Source organism: Acomys russatus, chromosome 5 (genome assembly GCF_903995435.1).
Source record: "Acomys russatus chromosome 5, mAcoRus1.1, whole genome shotgun sequence".
NCBI lineage: Eukaryota > Metazoa > Chordata > Mammalia > Rodentia > Muridae > Acomys > Acomys russatus.
This window is the reverse complement of record NC_067141.1, coordinates 22,019,794-22,044,662: the sequence shown is the minus strand read 5'-3', so window position 1 is coordinate 22,044,662 and position 24,869 is coordinate 22,019,794. Positions and strand designations below refer to the sequence as shown.

The 24,869-nt window shown below is 53.9% G+C and overlaps 1 protein-coding gene across 1 annotated transcript; it reads right to left on the bottom strand.

Moving 5' to 3' along the window:
• Window positions 1–2,796: 2,796 nt before the first annotated feature.
• LOC127188812 (mucin-2-like) lies at window positions 2,797–17,867 on the bottom strand. Its single transcript, XM_051145111.1, has 29 exons — window positions 17,792–17,867; window positions 16,610–16,871; window positions 15,512–15,626; window positions 15,089–15,179; window positions 14,884–14,993; window positions 14,540–14,750; window positions 14,142–14,267; window positions 13,815–13,932; window positions 13,591–13,729; window positions 13,310–13,420; window positions 13,148–13,217; window positions 12,763–12,900; window positions 12,469–12,633; window positions 11,844–11,938; window positions 11,483–11,609; window positions 10,831–11,086; window positions 10,554–10,606; window positions 10,344–10,444; window positions 9,819–9,973; window positions 9,414–9,552; window positions 8,553–8,660; window positions 8,292–8,471; window positions 7,933–8,172; window positions 7,083–7,239; window positions 6,731–6,862; window positions 6,168–6,315; window positions 4,729–4,910; window positions 3,274–3,391; window positions 2,797–3,079 (listed from the first exon to the last, which is right to left on the bottom strand). Exons 1-29 carry the CDS (start codon window positions 17,865–17,867, stop codon window positions 2,797–2,799), a joined length of 4,206 nt encoding a protein of 1,401 aa, XP_051001068.1.
• Between the last annotated feature and the right edge of the window lie 7,002 nt (window positions 17,868–24,869).

The following is a 24,869-nucleotide window of genomic DNA, read 5'->3' as shown; positions in this document are numbered from 1 at the left end:
GTAGATGTTGGAGTGGGGGTCCCTGTTCCTGTCGGTGTTGGGCTTGTGGTCTGTGTGGTAGTAGATGTTGAGGTTGAGGTCTCTGTGGGAGTAGGTGTAGGAGTTGGAGTAACCGTAGTGCTGGGAGTTGGGCTTGGTGTCTGTGTGGTAGTAGATGTTGGAGTGGAGGTCTCTGTTACTATAGGTGTTGGAGTTATGGTCTGTGTGGTAGAAGATGTTGAAGTTGAGGGCTGAGAGGTGGTAGGAGCTGGGGTAGGGGTAACAATGGTGGTAGACTCTGGGCTTGGTGTCTGTGTGGTAGTAGATGTTGAGGTTGAGGTCTCTGTGGGAGTAGTTGTTGGAGTTGGAGTGACTGTTGTGGTAGGAGTTGGGCTTGGTGTCTGTGTGGTAGTAGATGTTATGGGTGAGGTCTCTGTGGGAGTAGTTGTTGGAGTTGGAGTGACTGTTGTGGTAGGAGTTGGGCTTGGTGTCTGTGTGGTAGTAGATGTTATGGGTGAGGTCTCTGTGGGAGTAGTTGTTGGAGTTGGAGTGACTGTTGTGGTAGGAGTTGGGCTTGGTGTCTGTGTGGTAGTAGATGTTATGGGTGAGGTCTCTGTGGGAGTAGTTGTTGGAGTTGGAGTGACTGTTGTGGTAGGAGTTGGGCTTGGTGTCTGTGTGGTAGTAGATGTTGAGGTTGAGGTCTCTGTGGGAGTAGTTGTTGGAGTTGGAGTGACTGTTGTGGTAGGGGTTGGGCTTGGTGTCTGTGTGGTAGTAGATGTTATGGGTGAGGTCTCTGTGGGAGTAGTTGTTGGAGTTGGAGTGACTGTTGTCGTAGGAGTTGGGCTTGGTGTCTGTGTGGTAGTAGATGTTATGGGTGAGGTCTCTGTGGGAGTAGTTGTTGGAGTTGGAGTGACTGTTGTGGTAGGAGGTGGGCTTGGTGTCTGTGTGGTAGTAGATGTTGGAGTGGGGGTCCCTGTTCCGGTAGGTGTTGGGCCTGTGGTTCGTGCGGTAGTAGATGTTATGGTTGAGGTCGCTGTGGTGGTTGGTGTGGGAGTTGGAGTGACTGTTGTGGTAGGAGTTGGGCTTGGTGTCTGTGTGGTAGTAGATGTTGAGGTTGAGGTCTCTGTGGGAGTAGGTGTTGGGGTTGGAGTGACTGTTGTGGTAGGAGTTGAGCTTGGTGTCTGTGTGGTAGTAGAAGTTATGGGTGAGGTCTCTGTGGGAGTGGGTGTTGGGGTTGGAGTGACTGTTGTGGTAGTAGTTGGACTAGGTGTCTGGGGAGTGGTAGATACCGGAGTGGGGGTCTCTGTTACTGTAGGTGTTGGGCTTGGTGTCTGTGTGGTAGTAGATGTTGAGGTTGAGGTCTCTGTGGGAGTAGTTGTTGGAGTTGGAGTGACTGTTGTGGTAGGAGTTGGGCTTGGTGTCTGTGTGGTAGTAGATGTTATGGTTGAGGTCTCTGTGGGAGTAGTTGTTGGAGTTGGAGTGACTGTTGTGGTAGGAGTTGGGCTTGTGCTCTGTGTGGTAGTAGATGTTATGGGTGAGGTCTCTGTGGGAGTAGTTGTTGGAGTTGGAGTGACTGTTGTGGTAGGAGTTGGGCTTGGTGTCTGTGTGGTAGTAGATGTTGCAGTTGAGGTCTCTGTGGGAGTAGTTGTTGGAGTTGGAGTGACTGTAGTGGTAGGAGTTGGGCTTGGTGTCTGTGTGGTAGTAGATGTTGGAGTGGGGGTCCCTGTTCCGGTAGGTGTTGGGCCTGTGGTTCGTGCGGTAGTAGGTGTTATGGTTGAGGTCGCTGTGGAGGTTGGTGTGGGAGTTGGAGTGACTATCGTGGTAGGAGTTGGGCTTGGTGTCTGTGTGGTAGTAGATGTTATGGGTGAGGTCTCTGTGGGAGTAGTTGTTGGAGTTGGAGTGACTGTTGTGGTAGGAGTTGGGCTTGGTGTCTGTGTGGTAGTAGATGTTATGGGTGAGGTCTCTGTGGGAGTAGTTGTTGGAGTTGGAGTGACTGTTGTGGTAGGAGGTGGGCTTGGTGTCTGTGTGGTAGTAGATGTTGCAGTTGAGGTCTCTGTGGGAGTAGTTGTTGGAGTTGGAGTGACTGTTGTGGTAGGAGTTGGGCTTGGTGTCTGTGTGGTAGTAGATGTTGAGGTTGAGGTCTCTGTGGGAGTAGTTGTTGGAGTTGGAGTGACTGTTGTGGTAGGAGGTGGGCTTGGTGTCTGTGTGGTAGTAGATGTTGAGGTTGAGGTCTCTGTGGGAGTGAGTGTTGGAGTTGGAGTGACTGTTGTGGTAGGAGTTGGGCTTGGTGTCTGTGTGGTAGTAGATGTTGGAGTGGGGGTCTCTCTGGTTGATGTTGGCGTCTGTGTGGTGCTGGTTGATGGGGTTGATGGACCCTCACAGTGCATGGGATTACAGCAATGAACATTGATCTCATAGTTGAGACACATGGGCATGAGGTTCATCCCTCCTATTTGCTGTTCTGAATTTTTGCATACTAGCCCAACTTCTATGTCACAAACCACTTTTTGTCCAAGCTGATCGAGTGGAACATTGGAATGCATCACAGCCCTGCAAGAGATGTTGTCTGCTGTCCAGCCTGGTTCACAGATCTTTTCAATTGATTCAAAATCTCCATTTCCTGGACCGTAGCTGGGTTTTCCAGAATCATGCCAGCCACTCCACTTGCATTCTTCAGTGCAGGTAGTGGAGACTGGTGCTGTGGGGGTTGGAGTGGTCACGGTAGTGGAAGCAGTAGGTGAGGTGCTTGGCGATGTGGCCGTGGAGGTTCCTGGGGAAGCGGTTGGGGAAGTTGTGGCAGGTGTGGTTGGGGAACTCTCAGGAGAGGTGGCTGATGAAGATGTTTGGGAGGAGGTAAATGAAGTCATTGGCGTAGCGGTGGATGAGGTGGTTGGTGTGGGGGTTGGTGACGTGGTCGGTGTCGTGGTTGATGGAGTAGTAGGCCAGCTTGTTGGTGAAGTGGGAGCCGCAGTAGTCGGTGAAACTGTTGAAGTGATAGGCGAGGTTGTTGGGGAAGTAGCCGATGAGGTGAGTGGGGAAGTTGTAGGTGAGGAGGTTGGTGAAGAAGTCGGTGGTGCTGTAGACGAGGTTGTTGGAGAGGCTGTAGGTGTGACGGTTGGTGTAGTACAGTATTCTCTTGGATAGCAACAGTTGACTCGGATCTCATAGTCATAGCAAAGTTCAAATGCTCCGATTCCGTACTGCTCCTCATTTTTGCAAATGAGCCCATGTGTGACATTACAGTGGACCTTCTGGCCCAGTTCCTCCCAGCTGAGTTTGGGCTCTGTTGCTGACCTGCACTCAATGTCCTCAGGAGCACTGCAGACACCGTTAAAGGTCTCTCGATCGCCACCGTTCCCACTGCTAGGATGGTTGTCGTTGATCCAGTCAGACCAGAAGCAGCATGGTTTTTCTAGTGAAGCAAAATTACATGTAGCCATTAGTGCTTGAGAGAGGCTAGGATGACTCAGAGTCCTCCACGACCTCTGCACCTCACAGATACACTTGCCCACCCTCCCAGCATGGCCAAGGGACCAGGTTAATAGGGTCAGAGTTCCGAACAGACCCACTTCCACCTTTTTTGCAGCAAAAAGACTGAGGCTAAGAGGGAGTGGGGCCGCCAAGGTGGAACATTCCCTGGTCTTAGAGCCCGAGCTCGATACCCCTTCCCTGTCTATGCTGAAGCTTCATGAGAGAAAAAAATAGAGTTAACAAGAGCTCCTTCCCTAAGGAAGAGTGTGAAAGGGGCCTTTTCCATTACTGACAAGAAGATGGTCCTCCACACAGGTCAGGTCCCACCTCTGTGTCCATGGACTTGGCAAACGGTGAATAAATATGACTGTGAGCCTCAAGAGAAGCCCAGGAGTCATTTTGAAAATTTTTTCTTCTTGGCCCTTCTTAGGCCAATGTCATCAATGTCACTAGGAATCATTGATGGAACTTCCATCAGGGAAAAAGAAGGATATTACTGCACAATTTAAACTCTTTTTTTAAAACCATAGTCTTTCTATACAGCCCTAGCCAGCATGGAGCCTCTAAATATACGATAGGCCTCAAACTATGGCCATCTTCCTGTTTCTACCTCCCAAGTGCTGGCTGTAAGTGTGCACCACCATGCTTAGCTTGCGTAGTATTTATGTATGCATCTGTGTGTGTGCATGTTAGGGTGTGTACAGCTATACATGTATATGTAGATGTGCATGCACATGTGTATATGTAAGTGCAGAAACCAGAGGACAATCTCCAGTGTCATCCTCAAGAATGCCATCTACTTCCTTTCAGAGTTCTCCCATTATCCTACAACTTGACAATTAAGTTTTATGCTGGCTTGACTGATTACCCCAAGAGTCCTGCCATCTCCATGTCCCTAACGGTGTGATTACAGGTGTGCACCCCAATGCCTGGCAATTTAACCTGGGCTCTGGGGCTCAAACCCACGTCCTCATGCTTGTAAAACAAGTGCTTTGCCAACTGAGCAGAAGCCCAGTCCAGATCCTCAAATGTACAGGTGTTCTCCCCTGTGTCTGTCATACCCCTGACAGCTCACTCATCATAGATGGTTCAAACTGGAACAAATGCTGAGGAATGTAAGGATATCCTCCAAATGTCCTCTGGGTTGAAGGAAATATGACCTAAATTATCAGTTGATTTGCAGAACAAAGGCTGGATACATAGACCTGGCTCTGGTCCCCAGAAAGGGCTCTCTGTGTTGGATTCTCAAGATGACAAAAGGCCCAGAAAAACCCTCACCTTTGCTGATGGTCATCATACCTGGGGTGGCTGTGATGGTGGTGGCACTGGAGGTGGCAGTGGCTGTGGTGGCCGAGGCAGTGGCTGTGGTGGCGCTGGCGGTGGCAGTGGCTGTGGTAGCACTAGCAGTGGCAGTGCTGGTGGCGGTGGCTGTGGTGGCCGAGGCAGTGGCTGTGGTGGCACTGGAGGTGGCAGTGGCTGTGGTAGCACTGGCAGTGGCAGTGCTGGTGGCGGTGGCTGTGGTGGCGGTGGTTGTGGTGGCGGTGGCGGTGGTGGTGGTGGCGGTGGAGGAGGAGGAGATGGGGGTGGAGATTGTGGTGAAGCTTGTCAGGGTGGTTGGGAGTGGTGTGGAGGAGACACAAATATTGAAGTATTTCTCTACTGTTCCATTGGGGCCGCAGAACTCCCAGTAGCAGAAAACACCATCCTGAGTCTCGTTAATAATCTTCCCTGCACAGGGGGTAGAGGGCCATCAACCCAACAGGAAAGACATTCTTTCAAGGCTTCCCCAGACTGGAGGCACATTCCAGCAAGACTGCATACCCAGAACCTCTGGTTTTGAAGAAGGAGCCTCATTGGAACCCATAGGTGATGAAGCCAGAACCCAGACGAGTGATGCACTAGAAATTCCCCATAGGGTACCACTTCCATTAGAGAAAGGGAACAAAGATGTGTACTATGGTCCCCCTCGGGCCTGCTGTACAGCTCAGCAAGTGGAAGCTAGAGAGCACCTGGGCAACAAAGAAACAGCCCAGGAGGAAACCAATGCCCACCCGAGGCCAGGTCCCATGAGTACAAGAACAGCTCAGCCCACAGGCTCCCTGGGTTGGGACCCCTGATCCTCTACCTCCAGGATCCCAGCAGAGGACAGCTTACCTACATCTGGATGGCAGATGATTTCTGAGGTGTTGGTGCACGTGCTGCAAAGCAAACGTAGATGCTACAGGTCCTCCCCATACCCTCCCTGCTCACAGACACCACATGTCCATCTTCCTGTGCCATGGCCCAAAGCCCCAGTACTGTCCCCAAATACAAGATACAAAGGAGCCCACCAGTGTGGTGAAGCAAGCTAAGAAAAAGCTGGGCCAAGAGGACGGGGTGAGATCAAAAGGCCTCTATACCCTCCCCCAAGAACAAGAACTACCACCTCCGTACTCTGGCTCCTATGACCATGTGTGTACATGTGTGATTGGGTGTGATTGGCTGTGGCTGTGTCCATGTATATACATACACACATTGAATGAGCTGTGCATGCATGTGAATGTGGCTATTAGCCATGTGTGTGTGATTGCATATGCGTACGCACCTAACGGAAGTGACCACTTCCATGCATAATGGACATGGTGCATGTGTGTGTGTGTCTCTATGTGTGTGTGTGTGTGTGTGTGTGTGTGTGTGTGTGTGTGTGTGCCTGACCCTGTACAATGTAGACTCAGTACCAATTCATGCAGATATCCTTAGTGGGAACATATGCTCCAGGTGGGTAGCGAGTGTCCTCAATATAGCAGCCACACTTGTCCCCAGAGACACATTTCTTCAAGTCCTCATCATAGATGGGCCTGTCCTCAGGGCACCGAGGGTAGCAACCTAGTAGGTATAGTAAATAAGGCTCGGACCACCATGGAGGATCCCGGGGCCACCAGACCTTCCTCACCAGCCTCGCCCCATCTGGTGTTTGCTTGGAGATGTCCATGTATGAAGACAGGGTTTGTGTCTCCCCTGCCACTAGGGTGTTGTGCTCCCCACACACCCCAACGGTTCCCACCCGTGACTTAGTCTCCTCCACTGCCACCTCTTCAGGAGGCAGGACTTTAGCTGGGTTCCTTGGGCCCAGTTCAGGAAACAGACTGTGAAGGAAAGAACCTTTTTCCCTGAGCCAAGCCCTCTCCCGCCCTTGGACCCCTCTCAAACATCCCCGTGTGTCTCCAGCTGATGGTAGCCCTCAGCCTGACAGGGACCTTCCTCTTGGTGGCTACATCCCTGGAGGGCCCTGCCTGCTCACCCTCCAGGTAGGACACAGAGATGTTGGAGTGGATGCCGTTGAGGGTCCTGCAGGTCTCAAAGCTGCGGTTCCCACAGGGTTCATAGTGCCATTCACACTCGTCTGGGGGGTTGTAGTAATCACAGAATATGGCTAGAGGGAGGGAGGATGGAGACGTGGTCAGGCGTGGGAGCATACAAGTGGGTGCCCAGGTACGGCTGAGGCAGGGCATGTGAGCAATAGCAGGACCGCTCCCACCAACACGAGTCTCACTATGGCCCAAGAAGGGACACCTGGGGGCAACTATGAGACAGTTAACATTCAGTCATCACGTGGGTGGGGATAGAAGGTGCTGTCTGCCACAGGCACTCACGGCATAGGTCCGGCGTCCTCCAGAACACACAGGCCTCAGCCTTGGTGCACTCTTGAGCGTAGGAGGCCACAGCGGAGCAGAAACACTCACAGTCACCCCCCGTGTCACAGGAGCAGGAGTCGTGCACACAGGCCTCGTAGAAGACTGTGGGGTCCACCTAGGAAGAAGACTCCAATGAGCCCTAGGTCTACACTGCCCTTAGAGGGCCTGGAACTCAGGACACTGAGACCCAGGACCCCAGGGTGGCTGATGAAGGGAGAACACTCACATTCAGACCACCCTGGCCAACAGCTCTGTCACCTATACCCTGAGTGCCTGGAGATGACCATCCTAAAACTGGCCCTCCCCCTGCTATCCTCTAGGCACTAACAAAATAAGTCCTTCATCTCCGTCCCTGGTGATCGGGGCAGAGGAGGGCAGCGTCCTGCCAGGAACCACAGAGATAAAGGCTGATCATCTAATTACCAACTCAAAGAACAGAGTGCACAGAGCTGGAGTGCAAACACCCCATGGTGGTGCAGCAACATGCCTCCAAGTGCCCTTAGCCTTCTTGGAGAGACCAGGCACCCCAAAAGTAACTGTAGTAGGCCACACCCCCTCTCGTGGCCACAGGCAAGCTCACCAATCTCAGTGGCCCCAACCATGCCCCTAACCTACAACACACCTAGAATGGGACTCCGCCTACAGAGCCCTCTGCCCATGCCCACAGTCCACCCACACCTGTGCCCCTGCCCATACTTGTTTGGACCTGCCCAAGATTCACCTACAACCTATGCTTGTGGCCCCTCCCATGCCTGCAGCCTCAACCTACCTTGCTGTGACCCCGCCCATGCCTGCAGCCCCAACCTACCTTGCTGTGGCACACTTGAAATACACTACTCTTGATAATGCTGCACTGCTTCTCCGCCCAGGAGCGACGGTGTGGGTTCAGGCTGCAGGGGTCTGGGGTGTGGCTCACATCTGGGCAAGTGGAAGCTTCCTTCCAGCTATTCCCAAAGTCCAGCTCGCTGGTCACCACCATGTGGTCCCGAGTGGTGAAGTCATTTTTGGTCTGGTCGTCAAAGTTCCCACACAGACCACATACAGTGCCCTGCAGGAGGAGAGACAAGAATCTTCTGCTTGAGAAGGTCTGAAATTAGGTGATGGCAGCGTCCACAGTGCCTATGCTGGGGACAGGTCCAAGGCACAACTGGCGTGTTGGTGGCCCACCTTGTAAGACGGAGCCAGCTTGATGAAGATGGTGGTCTTCTTGTCCCAGATAACGATGATACCAGAGCTGGCCTCCACCACCAGGTACTGGCCCACCTCCCGGGTGATATAGGGCACATGGTGATCCTCTTCCAGTTGCTTTACCACGCGGTGTTTATCCACCAACTTCAGCTCTGTCCCCTATCCAGAGGAAAGGATGGTCACTGACTGCATCTTAGGGTTCCCAAGGGAACCCCTGTCCCAGGAACCAGCAGTACTCACCCCTATAAAGATCTTTATGGCCTTGGAGCAGGTAACACCTGTGGTGCCGCAGGGGACATTCTCGGTGATGATGCTGAAGGAGCCGGTAGAGTTCTGGCCACAGTAGTCCTGGGGGCCAGCAAGACAGTGTCAGTCAAGAAGGCCACAGCACAGATGCCTGTCCCAGCTGGCAAGGCTACTACAGCCACCCCTCTCAGTAGAAAATGTCCTGCCTTTCCCCATCCGAGATGGGAGGCCCTAACCCAAACCTCATCCAGCCAGCTCTTCTGTTGTCTAGGGATGATGACGCCATCCCTGATGCACAGATAGGGCGTTGGAGGGAGGAGAGGGGGTTTACCATGTGTTACAGTATTTTGTATCTGTTCAGCCTACAAAGCAAATAACTGACACAGGCAGACTAAAACGTACTTTGAGACTGCCAGCATTTCGCCGGGCAGAGTCTGAACTGATTCCAATCTGCTCGTAAACTAAACAAACTACTCTAAACCTTATAACGTACATATATTCCAAACACTTGCCACTATGACCCCTGGGCTGGTCCACGTCCAGTTCCCACCGTCCTTCTCCAACTGTCCAAAAACCCCCCTCCATCTCCAACCGTCAATCTTTTCTTCTCTCCTCCAGGAAGTCCCGCCTTCCACTTCCTGTCTTTCTGCCCAGCTGATTGGCTAAACAGCGCTTTATTGACGGTTGATACATTCACTTAGCATTCCTCCACAACCACGCTCTCTCTGTTCATTACTGGGAGACCAGATCCTGGCAGTGTGGGTTCCAGGATGAGGAAGGGACAGCCCTTCCCACCCCAGCACCTTCTTTCCTATCTCAGTGCTGGCCTCTTCCTGGAGGAGTCCACAATCGCACCTGGACAGCCACGTAGGAGCAGTGTCCATCAAAGTCATAGTGCTTCCCGTCGAAGGTGATGTAGTGGCCGCTCCCATAGATAGAGCAGGTGCTGTGGCAAGCGTACCGGGTGCACTCCCAGCGTCCTTTCTGGCAAGTACTGAGGAGAAAAGTAAAGAAGCTTGAAGAGGCCTGAAACCAAGACTCCCATATGCTCTTGGGGAGCAGCTTGTGCTCTGGACACCATGGAGGTAGGTCCTGAGGCACCCCATATGGGAAACCTACAAGCACCTATACTAGCCTAAAAGTGACCTCCATGGCAAGGGGTAGACATAAGATTTGCTCCATCAACAGAAAGGGGAACCACTCTGTACTCTCTCAAAGCCAGCCCAGTCACTCCAGTGCAGCCCGACTGGGCTAGCTCACCAGGTGTTGTTACAGTCCAGTTTGATCTTCTGCCCAGGAGAATATAGGTCCTTGTTGTGCATGCAAGGACACTCCTCCTCCACCACACAGTCACCTTGGCCGTCATCCAGCAGACCATCGGGACACACACAGCCACTGACACACTCTGTGTGGTACTGCAATAAGAGAGGCTCAGATGACGGCCACGCCCTCCTTGAGGAGTCAAGTGTAGATGCCCACATGAGAAGATCTGTGTCCTGGACCACCCCCCAATTTCTTTTCCTCTCTCCTAAGATCCTTTCCTTCAAGCTCATCTTAATCAGGGAGAGCAGGTAGGGTTGCTGGTCAGCCCCAGGCTGACCTCTGCGCTGACACAGGCTGCCTCTTCTCTTGCAGGGTCATAGGGGCTATCATTAGACCCAGGACTTTGTAAGACTCACTGGCAGTGTGGGAGTCAGCCTTTTCCCTCCACAATGGACTCAGACATCCAGAGCACCCTCAAACAGCCTCCCCCCAACCCCACCAGCAGCCCTTCCTGGCACTCACATAGCCAGCCACCAGTGTCTGGCAGCTAGTGGGACGGGGTTTCCGGGTGGCTAGGGCAGTCAAGTTGTTGCAGTCCACAAGGATTTTGGGCTCCTTACAGCCTGTGAGGTGAAGGAGTCTGTCTTAGCTCAAGGTGAAGTCAGGGTACCAGGCAAGTAGGAAGGGGAAATCAGACATTCTGGCGGCCATATATACACAGCATCCACTTACTGTGGCCTATCAGTTTGACCTGGGTGCATTGCAGCCTCCCGTTCCGGCAAGTACTACAAGAGAGAAGTGGGAAGAGACGATTGGGGCCCAGGTCTGTCCCCACACAGGACAGATGCCAGCTGGGCCACTCTCAGAATCTCACCCCTGGCACCTCTGCACCATTTGAGAACCTCAGGTCCCACAAGTAGAGCCCCTATTTTTTTTCCACTAGGGGTAGAGCTTCGAGAGCAATCCCCTCCTCTCTGTGTGGGCCCCTCGCCAAGTCCAGGACACTCACCAGCGTTCCTCCTGCCGCAGAATCACATCTCCTGCCTCCAGATACAGACCGTGGTGGTAGCAGGAACATTTAGACAAGGGCACACAGCGGCCCTTCTCATCCATGAAGGTATGGTCAGGGCAGCCACAGCCTTCCACTGGGGCAAACCCCCTGAGGCAGTGGGTGTCACCCTCTGAGAGCGAGCGGCAGGTCTGCTGGCAAGTGGTCAGGTTGTACAGGAAGATCTGTGAGCTGGGGCAAGCGTGCACATCTTTGTCTGCAGAGGAAAACACAGAAGTAAGGGGCCAAAGGATTGGCCTCCGACTACTGTCCCTATGGGCTGTTCCTGAGTTTCTCCCTCCACTAGGACTTACAGAGAGCCTAAAGGCCAGAAGGGCAGGCACCGTGGGAACCCCTCCCAGCCCCTTCCCCTCCCCCCCCCAAACTCAGCTTCCACAGCTGTGGCTATCCAATGTTCCCATATCTGCAGAATTCTGCTCCTCGGTGCAAGGGAGAGCCTAAAAGGGCCAGGTAAATGTGCTGCTGCTCCTGGCAGAAGCCGGGTGGAAGCTACAAGGAACTGGCCCTTCTCCCTGGACTGACTGCACCCAGGAGACTCCCAGCCCACAGAGTTCTGTCTGTCTCAGAAAGCAGCCAGTGGGGGAGCACTCACTGCAGACTCGCTCCCGCCAGCCCCACAGCATGACGCCCTTGGCTGCGCAGGCACGAGCATAGGAAGAAAGCGCTGCGCACATGCAGTCCTCGTTGTTCTGACAGTTGCACGTGTCGTATTTGCACCTCTAGGAGGCAAATCAAAGGCACAGACGGTGAGGTGGGGGAGGCCCCCGCACACAAGTGAACATACATGCGCACGCATGCCAGCACTCAGTCACACACACACATACACAGACACATACCCAGCCACTCACAGGCTCAGCCAGGTGCCCCAGCACACTTGGCTGGCCCTGAGGACAGGACACTGCATGCACCATTTGAGTATGCAGAGTTGGTTGGGGGGGAGGGTGTGAACTCACCTTGTAGTATTCAGTGGGATCCACAGCCAGGTGGCACCTGGCAAAGGGGGTCTCCGACCTCTTCAGAAGGGAACACCAGTGCTCAGCATAATTGGCTGGGGAGTGGGGCAGAACCTTAGCACGGGCCAGGCGCCCTTTCACATACCCTGAGCCAAAAGTCTATTAACCCGGGATGGAGGTGACATGGCCTCCTGTGTGACCAAAGCCAGAACCCCTTCCTTCCTCCCTTCATAACTCCAGGCAGCTATGAGCAAGATGAGGCCTCTTTGCATAACCCTCACTTCTCCCTTTCTCAACCCCAAGGGGCTAGAGGCCCCCCAAATATGATGGAGACGTGGTAGGAAGGCCACTTAGCATTAGCCCAGGCCTAGATGAGATCCACCACCTTGCAGTTAGCCTGCCCAGCCCATCCGCTTAGTCACTGGGAAGCTGCCCCCATAGGACCACCACAACCTAACTGAAACAGCCGGTGAATGTGTTGATGCCCAGCACCACAGGCCATGTGACCTCCACCCACACCTCAGCCACATACTATGTCCCCATCAGGAGCTCCTTCTACTCTGAGGTCAGGACTGTGTGCCCTAGCCAAGCCGGTGGACAGTAACCAGCTTCCCGTGAGCCTTACCGCTCTCAATGTTGAGGGAACAGGGGTCATCTAGCCAGTCCAGTTTGTCGTGGCAGCTTGACTGGGCCTTCCAGGTATTGGCGAAGCCGGCACCCGTGGCCTCCACCAGCCCACCAGACGTCATGAAGTCATCACTTTCTAGACCATTGAAGTTCCCACAGAGACCTAAAGGGCCAAGAACAGGATTAGGAAAAATCTGGGCCGGGGGGGGGGGGGGGGGGGGGGGTGGGCGGTTGGCCAGGGGCAGGATCCTCATGGGGCTTTTTCAGGCACAGGACAAGAGGGACCACTCACCCTGCACCTGTCCCTGGGCAGCCTGGTCCACAGTCACAAAAAGTTGCATGACTGGGACCAACTGGACCTGCAGCCGAAGCCCAAACACGGTGTTCACAACAATGTGGTAGGAGGAGGGTTGGAAGATGGAGAAGCTCGCTGTAAGACAAGGACATAGTGAGAGGCAGCGGGGCTCCTTGGTCCCACCTTACTATGACGTGGCATGCCCACCATCCCCCTACCACCAGCGTGGACCCAGCCTGCCTGAGGACCCCCTCCCTGGCCCAGCCTCCTAGGCTGTCTGAATCCCAGCTGTGTCTGTGGACTGGCAGCAGCTCAGGCTCCCTCCCCGAGCCCCCAGGCTCCCTCCCCGAGCCCTCAGGCTCCCTCCCCAGCCCTCACTCACCTGCTACATGGGGCAAGGTCACCTCCATCTCATTGAGCAACACGCTGCCCCCTGATTTGAAGGCTACCACCTGCAGGAAATGACAAGGGTGCATAGAGCGGGGGCGGGGGCCTGCACGCAGGACCCAGAAATGCTGGAAAGGGAGGGGGTCGGGGCACTCACGTTCTTCTTGTTGTCAGTCAACAGCACTACGGTCTTCAGGCAGGTCTGCTTGTCTGTAGAGCCACAGGGGGCCAGCTCACCCAGAACTGCGTAGGAGTCATTATGGTCGCCCTGTGCGGGAAAGGGTGATAAAGTTACTGAGGATCCAACAGCCTCCTGCACCCTAAGCCCCCACTTTTCATCCTGTTCACCTGCCCACCCAAGGAACAGCCTCCTCCAGCAGTGCCCTCCCCAGAAGACAGAGGGCCCCCAGTTCCATCCAGGTAGCCTGGCTGGCCTACCTTGGTCAGGACATAGTAGCAGTCCCCATGAAAGGTAAACTTTTTCCCATCAAAGGTGGTGATGTGGGAGCCACCTTCCAGGGCACAGGTCTCAGGGCAAGGCAGGTCTTTACACACCCAGCGACCGGCATTGCAGACACTGCCGGGAAGCAAGACACAGGGTCAAGACTCGGTAACACCCCAGCCTATCTGACCCCCCCCAACCTCTATGCCCTGAGACTTACCACTGCTCACACTCATTGGTAATCTCCTGGCCTGGCATATAGAGGTGTCCATGCAGTTTGCAATGACACTGGCTCACAGGGATGCAGCCACTGCCCGTGATGTCATCATACACCGTGCCTGCAATAGTCAAAGATGCAAACTTACCCTAAAAGCCTCAGGAAGTGCCAGTCTCCGCCTCCCCCCCCCCAAGGTGATGCTGGACCCCTGTTCTGTCAATGAAGATTCTCATCTCCCGGCCCCTAGGGCTCACAGGAGGGAAGGGCCCTACCCCCTCCCTGCCTGCTCCCCACCCAGTCTCTAGGACCAGGGTCTTCCAGAGCACATACCTTCTGGGCAGAAACAGCCATCCATGTAGTGTTCTTCACACAAACTACTGACCTCCAGATGTGAGCAGGTGTCGACGCAGGGCGAGCTGCTCTCCAGGTACACCATGTTACCAGGGCATTTCTTGGCTAGAAGCAAAGTCCACTCCATCAGTCCACACATAAGGAGCTAGCAGAGCGCCAAGGCCACTGGCAGATACAGCGTCTGGGTGCTGGGTACAGACACGGCTCCCACCAGGAACACTAACGCTGAGTACCATGTGCCCCACCCCACCCCCCCCCCACCCCGCCTCACGCACCCCACGGGTCGCCACGCCCCCACCCCGCCTCACGCACCCCACGGGTCGCCACGCCCCCACCCCGCCTCACGCACCCCACGGGTCGCCACGCCAGCTACTTACGGCACAGTGAGGCAGTCCTCCAGTTCTCGGGTCGGCCACCCGCGTGGGAGCACTGGCGGGAGAACTCAGCGAGGGTGCTGCACTCGCAAGCGCTGCCTTGCGGACACTGGCAGCGGTCTTGCATGCAGGCACGCACATACAGCTCCACAGGCACCCGGGCCTGGCAGTCCTCAAAGGCTGCGGAGGTCAGCAGCCTCTCACATTCTGCTCGCTGAAGAGAAGAGTATGAACGTGAACAGCTGACCACACCCCTCTCCCCTCCCCTTCATAGGGACACCCGCCCCCAACAAAGGTCAGCAAGTACAGGTTTCCTGAGAGCCTTGGGTTTCCCAGTGGTGACTCACATGCTCAGAGCAGGATGCTGGCTGTTGCACTTCCTCAGGGTCCTCACATTGAACCTCCGGTTTATTAATCTTCTGCATGTTCCCAAAATCAATGGGTCTGAGGTGTATGCCTAGGGACACAGCTGGTCAGCAGTAGTCCTTGGAAGCCGGGGAGCCTGTAGCCACACTCCTGCCTCCCTCCCAACAAGGCCAGCTTAGCACTCACCATCAGAGAGGAACTCGTTATAGATCTGCATGCCATTGAAGTCCCCACAGAGGCCACAAGTGTGGTTCTGGAACCTGCTGTCCAGCTCGAGCTGTTGTGGGGAGGGGAGCAAGGGAGCAGGCCTCAGGGTCCTGGAACAGCTTCCAGAGCCCCTAAGTCAAGGCAGCTTGTAGCGTGGGAGGCCAGGGGTGTCAGCCACCAGGAAGGACAGCTTAGAGACAGCTCACTGCACCTATAGCCCAGCAAGCCTCTCCCAGGCCAGGCTGATGGAGACTCTGGTGCCAACCACTGTCTCCAAGAGCCTTCACCACCACACAGGATCTTACGCCAATTGTGAGGTATGGGTACCTTCTATGGAGCCATCACACCTCTGGCCAGATAGAGGAGCCCCACCACCTCAGTGCCCAGGATACTGGTACCCACCATGAGTGCATCTTCCCGGTTCCACATGAGAGAGAGGCCAGCCCGGGAGTAGACCTTGGTGTACGCATCGTTCTTCTCGATGAGCAGCCCGGAGCTGTAGTGTGGGGTGCTGACCCTGTGGGGGGTCACAATGAGGTCACTCACCAACCCACCTTGCCAGAACCCACTCACTTGTTCTCCTAAGGGTCCGGCTGTCCATCGTGTGCTGAGGCCACAGGGCACTATCTGAGTGAAAGCTGTCCCACACTGGCCCCTTACTTGGCCAGTCTGTTCTCATCTAGAGTCACAAACTGAGTTGGTCGAGCTCCAGGAGGAGGCCAGGCCTTGTCCTGGGCTCGGTGGATTTCCTTGGGGCAGGGCCAGACCCTTCTGCCTTCCCATGAGTCCTAAATGCAGTGGGTCTAGGATGTGTTGGAGACTGAGGCCCCATCCTCTCCAGACCCTCTGTTCTGAGGTATTCTCATAGAATCCACCAGGGTGGGACCTTCAACCTATGCCGAGTCCATCACCCTGGGGTTGTCCTTATGCCAGGACCCCATCCCACTCCTGTGCTGCCCTGGAACTGCCACACCCCAGCCCCTGAGCTGATATACCTAGGGACCTCTGCCATACCCAACCCACACATGACATCATAACCCAGGCTGACCAAGCAAGGTAAGGGAACACTAGGAGAGCCTGAAGTAGGAAAAGAGCAAATCCCCAGGGAGGTGAACCTGCAGGACAGGAATGCATTTAAGAGGACTTTATTGTTACAGAGACAATGCCAGGGAACAATAGGGCTGGGCAAGCAGCCTCTCCCTTCTGAGCTGTGGCAGCCACCAGCCTGTCCCACATGGCTCCCAGGGGAAGTCTGCAAGGGGCTCAGAGGGGGACTCGTCAGTGTTGAATGAATCCATGACTTAGCTGAAACCTCAAAGCTTTCCTATTAGCCATGTACCAGGGCAGAAGAAAAGAGGGTATCTGGAAGGCTAGAAGAAGAGGGTATCCGGGAGGCTGGCTAGTTTGTACGTAATGTTCAGGGGGCAAACTTGCCCTGAGGAGCCAGAAGCATCCCCCCTGGCTGCTGGGACATGGGAAGAGAGTACTTATCGCACTCACATGGCCCCATTCACCACTGCCAGCTTGTGGGTGAGGTAGATGGTGTCATCCTTGATGGTGATCAGGATGGACTCTATCTGGGAGTGACCCCCAGCCTCGCCCGGGCCCCGCTTGAGGTGCACAGCAAATTCCTTGTAGGAGTCTCGGCAGTCAGAAGCAAAGTTATAGTCACAGAGGCCGGGGAATCGGAAGACGTCGCCGTCAAAGGTTTTGTAGTGGAAGTCACCCCAGGTGCTGCAGACATGGTTTCGGGATCTGGCTTCTGGGAGAACAGTGGGAACACAAGGTGAGACAGCCAGGTTCAAGGAGGGCTTTCCCTGAGCCCACTCCCCTCCTGGGGTACCCATCTGGGGCTCCAGACTAGGGCTTCTGGCCAAACTTCCCCATCCCCACACCCCGACAGAAGCAGTCTCTGATAAATATTGGCCACTCTGCAGAGACTCTCAGACAAGGTGCTAGCTAGTGTGGAGTGTAAGCATGGAATTGGAGCAGAGGGGCCTTCGGGCAACCTGGTCACTCTGTCCTCTGTCCACCTGGCCAACGTACACCGACTTGTCACTGCCTGAGCCCTTCTTCAGTTTCATGGTACAGCGGCACTGTAGTATCCTGTCTAAATTCCTCTGTCTGTGACTGAGTGTTTTTCTTATTTTCATTTAGAAGTCTTCCTAAGGCTTGTATCTTATCAATCTGCTTTCCATATTTGGCGCACACACACACACCTCAACTGATGCTCCACTTAGCCCCACTCCCAGCAAGTGGTTGGGTTGGGTCCCTCAGCCTTCAGGGGTCCCCACAGAGACATCGCACATCCACAGCTTTGTCCCGATGGGACGGAAGAGTCCCATGTAGGTCTTCAGCCCATTCTCCAGAGGCGCTATCTTGCCGGAGGTCCCCTACACCTGGAACTGTCCTAAGCCCAGCTTCTTCTAGACACCCAAGGCTTTCCCCAACTCCCAGGGACACAGTCCCTGAGGGACTCAGCTTCTCATCCACCTGGTACGGGACCCTTAGCTTTCAACCTCAGAGTGTGGTGAAAGACCTAAGACCCAGTCCAGCTGGAGTGGCTCTGACTGGGGACCCCCTTCTATTCCAGGAGCCCCTTACTACCTGCTCTGGGCTGCCCAGCCTTCTGACCCTCGTATGCTCTCCCTGTCTGCTTGCCCAGATCACCCAGCCCCTTACCTTTCTGGAGCTCCGAGCCCTCGGCTAAGGCCAGGACTAGGCACACAGCCACCAGGCGAGCTAGTGGCAGCCCCATGGTGGCTCAGGAGGGTGGCACAGGAGAGCATCCCGGGGCAGGGGTCCAGGACTTATATGCCTAGCAGGCATCTGAGGGCGGGAGGACAAGGGAGGTGCAAAGGGTGGGTGGGGCATTGCCGAGTTATCAGGAAAACAGCTGTGGGGGCTCCATGGGTCCCAGTGAGGAAATATTGATTCAAGTTATCTGAGATTATCTTTATATGACTCCCCGGGTAAACTTGGCCTTCCTCAGGATGCCACAGCCCCAATTATCCTAATGCTAGCACACACCCCGGGTGAACTCCATTCCTTTAAACTATAAGCCAGGCCAGTGTCAGGTTGGGAGAGGCGGGAGGTCCCTGCTGGAATTACATCCCACAAGCTCTGCCGTGCCCCTCTAAATGCCCCCCGGCCTGCCTCCTTCCCCCCCAACACGAACACACCCCACCCCCGCTCCAACATAGCCCAGGTAGAGTAAGGAGCTTTCAGGTGTCTCTCAACGTCTCCAGTCTATTTCTCCATGAGCCTTGTGAGCTGAAACAAACATGATTCCTGAAGCACCTCAGTTCACGCCATCTGGGGGAGACAAGTGTGGCAGGAAATCAAGACTCCAGAGCGGGATGTCTGACCCCATTTCACGATCCACCTCCAGCAGGCAGGGAGCAGTGGGGACCCAGGAGCCACCTGTCTCCATGGAGCCTTCTGTACCCTACCAAGCCCAGCTAAATCCACTCTCTAATCCCCTTATTTTCCCAAGCTCTGCCAGTCTCTGGGATTACATGTAATTAGAACTTGGGCAGCCCTCAGCCCAGGCAACAACTCTTGTTGGAATCGTGTCCTTTGGGTGCAAGAGGAAGTAGCTTGAGGCCTGGAGTGGCCACTCTGTGGGAATGAGGTCTGAACAGAGAGGTTAGCCCCAAAACCCCAGCAGGTCCTGACCCTGCAGAGTGTCCCGAGGCTTCTCCTAATGACAGCCTGTCCTGTTCCCTACCCACAGCTGTTACTCAAAGGACGTGGTCCTACCCTAGTAAGAACAGTGATTCTAATGACCCTCAGTCCTCCCTGAGTTTAGTCCAAAGCTGCAGCTGCCCCACCAGTGTCTGGAAACGACCCCCCCCCCCCCCGCCGCGGCCCGGGGATCAGCGTGCAGCATCAGAGCTGGTTAAAAACCACAAACATGAGCCTGCAAGAGACACCAGTTCCCAAGGTCCACACAGTGTGGAAAGGCACAGGCCGCCACCCACGCTGGAGCTGGAGCTTAAACTGAGACCTAGAGAACACCCTCCCCCATATTTTCCTCTTGCTGAAAACAAGGATGGGTCCTGACTTTGCCCAGAGTACACACAGGGAATTTGGTCACAAGGTGCCTCAAGCTCCATTTGGGTCCCCAACTTCCAGAGGTGAACGAGGAAAAATGCACTGATGGTCCCAGACTCCCTACATGGGAAGCAGCATCCCCTTCCCTTGGGTACCAAGCTGCACAAAAGCCATATCTTTTTCTTTCTTTCTTTCTTTCTTGGTTTTTTGAGGCACAGTTTCTCTGTGTATCCTTGTCTGTCCTGAACTCACTTCGTAGACCAGGCTGGCCTCGAACTCACAGGGATCCGCCTGCCTCTGCCTCCCGAGTGCTGGGATTAAAGGCGTGCACCACCACCGCCCGGCACAAAAGCCTTATCCTAGGCTAGAGAGACAGTACTGCTGGCCATAGCACCTGTCCTTTGAAGCCACCCCCTGAGACCGCCATGCCAGCCCACTGGAGCCAGAAAGGGTTTCCACGCACTACAAAGACACCGAAGAGAAAAATGGCCAACAACCCGGTGTGTGTCAAAGCCGCTCTTCCCATCTCACTGCATCCGTCGACTCCAGCCATGTCCTGTCCTCCCTGCTGTGGCTCAGGCACGTGGGAGAACCTGAGTGTGGCCTGAGCCCCAAAAAAAAACACCCAGGGATTAGGGAACCAGAAGCAGCTGGGCCAAGGAACCCATTGTTTGGCTTCCCTATGTGGGCCCCTCAGGCTGGCACAATGCCCTGCAGAAACCCAAGGATGGACCTGGCCCCAAGAACCTGTGCTTTTCCATTCTGTGCCCTCTCTCTCTCTCTCTCTGCTATACTGGGAGTCAGAGGAATCCCAGCCAGACTCATGATGCCCAGCACAGACCTCTGAGCTGAGCTCTGAGAAGCTGGGTCCTCTCTACATGGAAGAGGTAAGTCTTCCCTGGCTGGAGGGAGTAGGTCCTCCCTGGACAAAGCTGGAGTCTCCCTGGGTAGAGAAGGGTCGCCACCCCGCGTTCCTATTGGATGGAGCAGTGATGATGACCCCCAAGCTGAGTGACTATGTCACTCTAACAGACCTCTTTGCCCATTGCAGCATCTCAAGTGGCTTGTATGTCCAGCACATGGCTGGACATTGTGGTCAAACTGCCACCCTAGCGGTGGAGGGTAAGGGCAAATGGTGATGAAGGCTCTACCAGCTTTGGACTTTGCAGTGCCCTGCTGAAGAGTGAGGACCAGGACAGCTTAGGTGGGAAGTCAGGGCTCTGCAACAAGATAAACATGAGCTGGAAAGCACTGTGTGGCCACACTGAGGCCAACACACATGTGGGCAGATTCTCGGACCACACTGAATGTGGCAGACACACAGAGGATGGCTTTATTCACTCCTCTGTGCTGGAGTCCGATGGGACAGCTACTCAAAGCTCAGGTTTCCACTCTCGTCTCCAGAGGCCTCTACTCCACCTCCTTGCAGCTTTTCCCCAGGAAGTAAAAACTGTGATGGGGGTGAGGAGACGTCAGTACTTTGAGGAAGCTAATGGGCAGTGCCACTGTCTGCAACAAGGATGTGGTGGCTGAGGAGAGAATGACTGCCCCACCCAGTCACAGGTGGACCCTGCTGGGCATCAGGCTGCCTGCCCAGGCCTTAAGTTAGACTAGAACAGAAACCAACAGTGGACACGGTCCCAGGCACCCTGGGCCTTTTCCTGGCGGCCCCACGCCCTGCAGTATTTACCGGGACAAGACACTGTTCCTGGGGACAGCACAGAATTTACTGCCCTGACTGCAGGGAGGAGCAGCAAAGACGTCACAGGCTCCTAAAGCGAATGTTCCACTCTGTCCACACACTGACTCATCCGGAAGCTGGAGGGGAGGGGAGCAGGGACTACACAGGAGGAGAAGGGAGAGAGAGAGAGAGAGAGAGAGAGAGAGAGAGAGAGAGAAGAAAGGAGGAGATGAGGGAAGGGAGAAGAGGGAGCCCCACCCCCATTCTCTGCGGCCTCCCGCGATGGTGTTCGGTTGTCTGTCAACGTGGCTGAGCCGCAGTAGCCAGCGTTTGGTCAGACACTAGTCTTGATGTCTCCATGAAGGTAGTTTTCAAATGTGAGCCAACGGTCCCCGGAGTGGGGGGTAAGAGCTTGCGAGAAGAGGCTAAGGTCTACAAGGCTGAGTCTCCCACTTGCTGGCTTCTGTGCAGGTTTCAGACTTGCAGCCCCAAGGCCCAACTTTCACGAGCCAACACCTTAAAGTAACACTTGTCCATATGTGCGCACACACACACACCCTGGCTGCTTCAATTTCCCTGAAGAACCCTGACTAATGCGTCTTGCACAACACAAGCCCTCCTCACTCAGGGTGAGAGGCGGCCGTACGGCCCATCCCTACTGCAGCTTTCTGAGCGCCCTATCCCAGACAGCCCCTCTCTCTTCCTTCCCTACTCCGTTTTGACCTCAGTGACCTTTACTATGTCAGCCACAAGTAATGGTCCCGGGCTGGTCCCCCATGATGCTCCGTGATCAGTTTGATTACTAGCACCTGTTACAGAAAGAGAAACCGAATTCCTGAGGATCTTGTGCCTCAGTTGCTACAACAGCATCTCTGCGCGCAGGAGACAAGGCTCGCTTAGCATCCCTGTTGACCACTGCCTTTGCCTCTTGCCATCCTGGCCGTTCGCCCCACACCGGGCTACCGTGCCCCCAGACGGCTGGGCTTAATGAAGTGGGAAGCTGGTGATGCCACCGTGGTAAGCAGATGGAGCGTGCTCCAAGAGAAGCCACAGTTCCCAGCCCTGCTGGATTCCTGAAGGAGACCCCAGGCCCAGCCACAAAGGGACAAAGCAGCAAGTCCCGAGCCCAGGCCCGAGACAGCCAAGCATTTGTCATACAGCCATCTCTGCAGGTGCTCCCCAGGAAAGGGAGTAAAGCAAGCTCCAACACTGCCAATGGGCCCCTCACCTGGGCCTTCAAAGGCTTGCGAAGACAAGGAACAGACAGACCTGGCCACATGTCCCCTTACGTGAATTTCCAAGAAGGAAGTCAGCTCAGCACAGGATGTGAAGGCTGAGAGAGGAAGCAAAGAGGGCTTGGTAGGCTCCGCTGGGCAGGTACATCCTGGAGGGAACTGTCTATGCTCTCCCTCACCCCATCTGTCAGGCAGGCCATTACCTTTCAAGAGTTCACTCTCACTTCTCCCCTCAAAACTGGACTCAGTGGTCACCCTCTGACTGTCCTCATCGTCCTGGCCATTTCTGGTGTATGCCAAGGGCAACAGCAGTCTCTGTGTAGTTCTCATGCGACACCCTCACAGCATACGCACCCACTGAGCGCTGCTTCTGGACTGGGGCAGGGCGTATAGAGTATGGAAGGGTGGGCCGGTGTATGAACGAAAGGTTGCTGGGTGGGTGAGTGGTGGGTAGATGTCTGAATGACTGAACAGCAGCAGGTGGATGGATGAGTGAGAGGTGGGTGGTGGGTGGGCATATATGGGGTTTTTTATGTTTTAAATTGGAAAGGATTTTGATTGAGATTGCCTTGATCTCGTAGACAGCTTCACCAGTCTTCTAGCCTGTGACTCTGCGTAGGTCTCTGTTTCCACCTTGGTTCTCTCAGCAATACTTTGTAGCTTTTAATGCGCTACTCTTGTATCTTGCCAGATTTTTCCCCTCAGTACTTCATATATTTGATACTTTCGTGATGGGTATTTTTTTATTCCTTTATCAAATTGCTTGGTGCTCACGTATAGAGACATCAATGAATTTTTATTGAAATAGAAAACATGTAACATAACATTTCCCATCTTTGCTATTTTTAGATACACAGCTCAGTGGTACTGAATATCCTGACCAGGCTGTGAGGCCATCACCACCGCTCACCTTGAGAACTCTTTTCATCTTGAAAAACCTACATTCTACTCTGGAGAAATGGCACGGCAGTAAGAGCGCACAGTTTTGCAGCGGACCTGAGTTGGGCTCCCACCAGTAAGTCAATCAGCAGTAACTCCAGCTCCAGGGGATGTCACGCCCTCTTCTGGCCTTTGTGAGCACTGCACTCACACAGGTATACATCCAACACAGACACACACATACACATAAATTAAAAATAAATGTAAAATATCTTGCTGGGCAGTGGTGGCACATGCTTTTAACCCCAGCACTCCAAAGGCAGAGGCAGGTGAATCTCTGAGTCCAAGCCAGCCTGGCCTACAGCCTGAGTCCAGGACATCAGGGCACATCCCCTCCCACCAGCCCCAGGCAATTGTCATTCTGCCTTCCTGCCTCCTTTCTCTTGACAACTCTAGGGATTTCTGTAAGTGGGGTCATGCAGTGTCTGTTCATCTTCTGACTTATTTCACTGACTACAGTGGCCTTAGCAGCCATCCGAGCTGTGACACACATCAGAACTGCCCTCCTTTGTAGGGCTGGATAATGGTCCATTGTATGCATAAGCCACATTTTTCTTATCTGTTTACCTATTGAGGAATACTAGACTTGCTCCCACCAGTCAGCTGTCACTGTTCCTGCTGTTTTCTTTCTTTCTTTCTTGTTTTGTTGTTGTTGTTGTTGTTGTTGTTGTTGTTGTTTGTTTGTTATTTGTTTGTTTTTCGAGACAGTGTTTCTTTGTTTAGCCTTGGCTGTCCTGGACTCTCTGTGTAGACTAGGCTGGCCTCGAACTCACAGTGATCCGCCTGCCTCTGCCTCCCAAGTGCTGGGATTACAGGTGTGCACCACTACACCCTGCCATTCTGCTGTTTTCAACATCAGTGTACAAATATCTCAAGACTTTGCTTTGGATTCTTCTATTTCTAACCAAATATTAGAATTTCTGTATTATATAGGGATTCTATGCTTAACTTTTTGAAGGGCTGCTGTTGGCTCAATCTTCTTAACAATTATATTTTATTATGAACTTATTAAACAAGCCTACCTCCCTTACAACCCAACTGACCCAAACTATAGAAAAAGGAAATTAAAGAACACTATACTGAAACTTTAAGGATATTAGTTCCGAGAAACGATTCTCCTGGCATAGTCAGCAGGACCTCAGCAAACCAGCAATCCCACCAAAGTTGCTGCTGGAACCTTGAGCAACCGGAACCTGAAGCCTCAGCTGGAGTCCAAAGCCTTGAAGCTTTCCCTGGAGCAGTTCTCTGTAGGAGCATCTCTTGAAGTGCAGGGATGAAGAGCCAAAACAGTCCCAAGTCCTCTCCCTCTCTCTCTCTCTCTCTCTCTCTCTCTCTCTCTCTCTCTCTCTCTCTCTCAACCCTCTTGTTTTGGGAATTGTGTGTGTGTGTGTGTGTGTGTGTGTGTGTGTGTGTGTGTGTGTGTGTGTACTCTCAGAGTCTCTACTAGGATGTTTTCAGCTGGCAACAGCCAAGCTCCCCCACGAAGTGGTTCGACTTCTAAGGGGATAAGCATCCTGCTCCCTCACTAGTCTGTTCCTCATCCCACACTTGGGATCAACACAAAAACATGTTCATCTCCTCTTCATCTAGGGATTCTATGCTTAACTTTTTGAAGGGCTGCCATGCTATTCCTGTCGTTTTTATACCCTCACCAGAGTGTACAACAGTTCCACTTTGTTTTGTTTTGTTTTTCCTTTCTTCTCTCACCCCAACCTCCAGGTGTCCTGGAACTCAATCTGTAGACCAGACCACCTCTGCCTCCCAAGTGCTGGTACTAAAGGCGTGCACCTCTACCACATGGAAGTCCCAATTTCTTAACATCCTTGCCAATACTTTGTTTTTCTGTAGG

Excerpts from the sequence above, each read along its gene's own strand:
- LOC127188812 (XM_051145111.1), bottom strand. The coding sequence starts at position 17,867 with ATGGGGCTGCCACTAGCTCGCCTGGTGGCTGTGTGCCTAGTCCTGGCC. Across the intron at positions 15,627-16,609 it reads GCAGTGGTGAATGGGGCCAT|GGTCAGCACCCCACACTACA; the intron begins GTGAGTGCGATA and ends GACCCCCCACAG. Across the intron at positions 6,863-7,082 it reads GAGGACGCCGGACCTATGCC|CCATATTCTGTGATTACTAC; the intron begins GTGAGTGCCTGT and ends CCCTCCCTCTAG.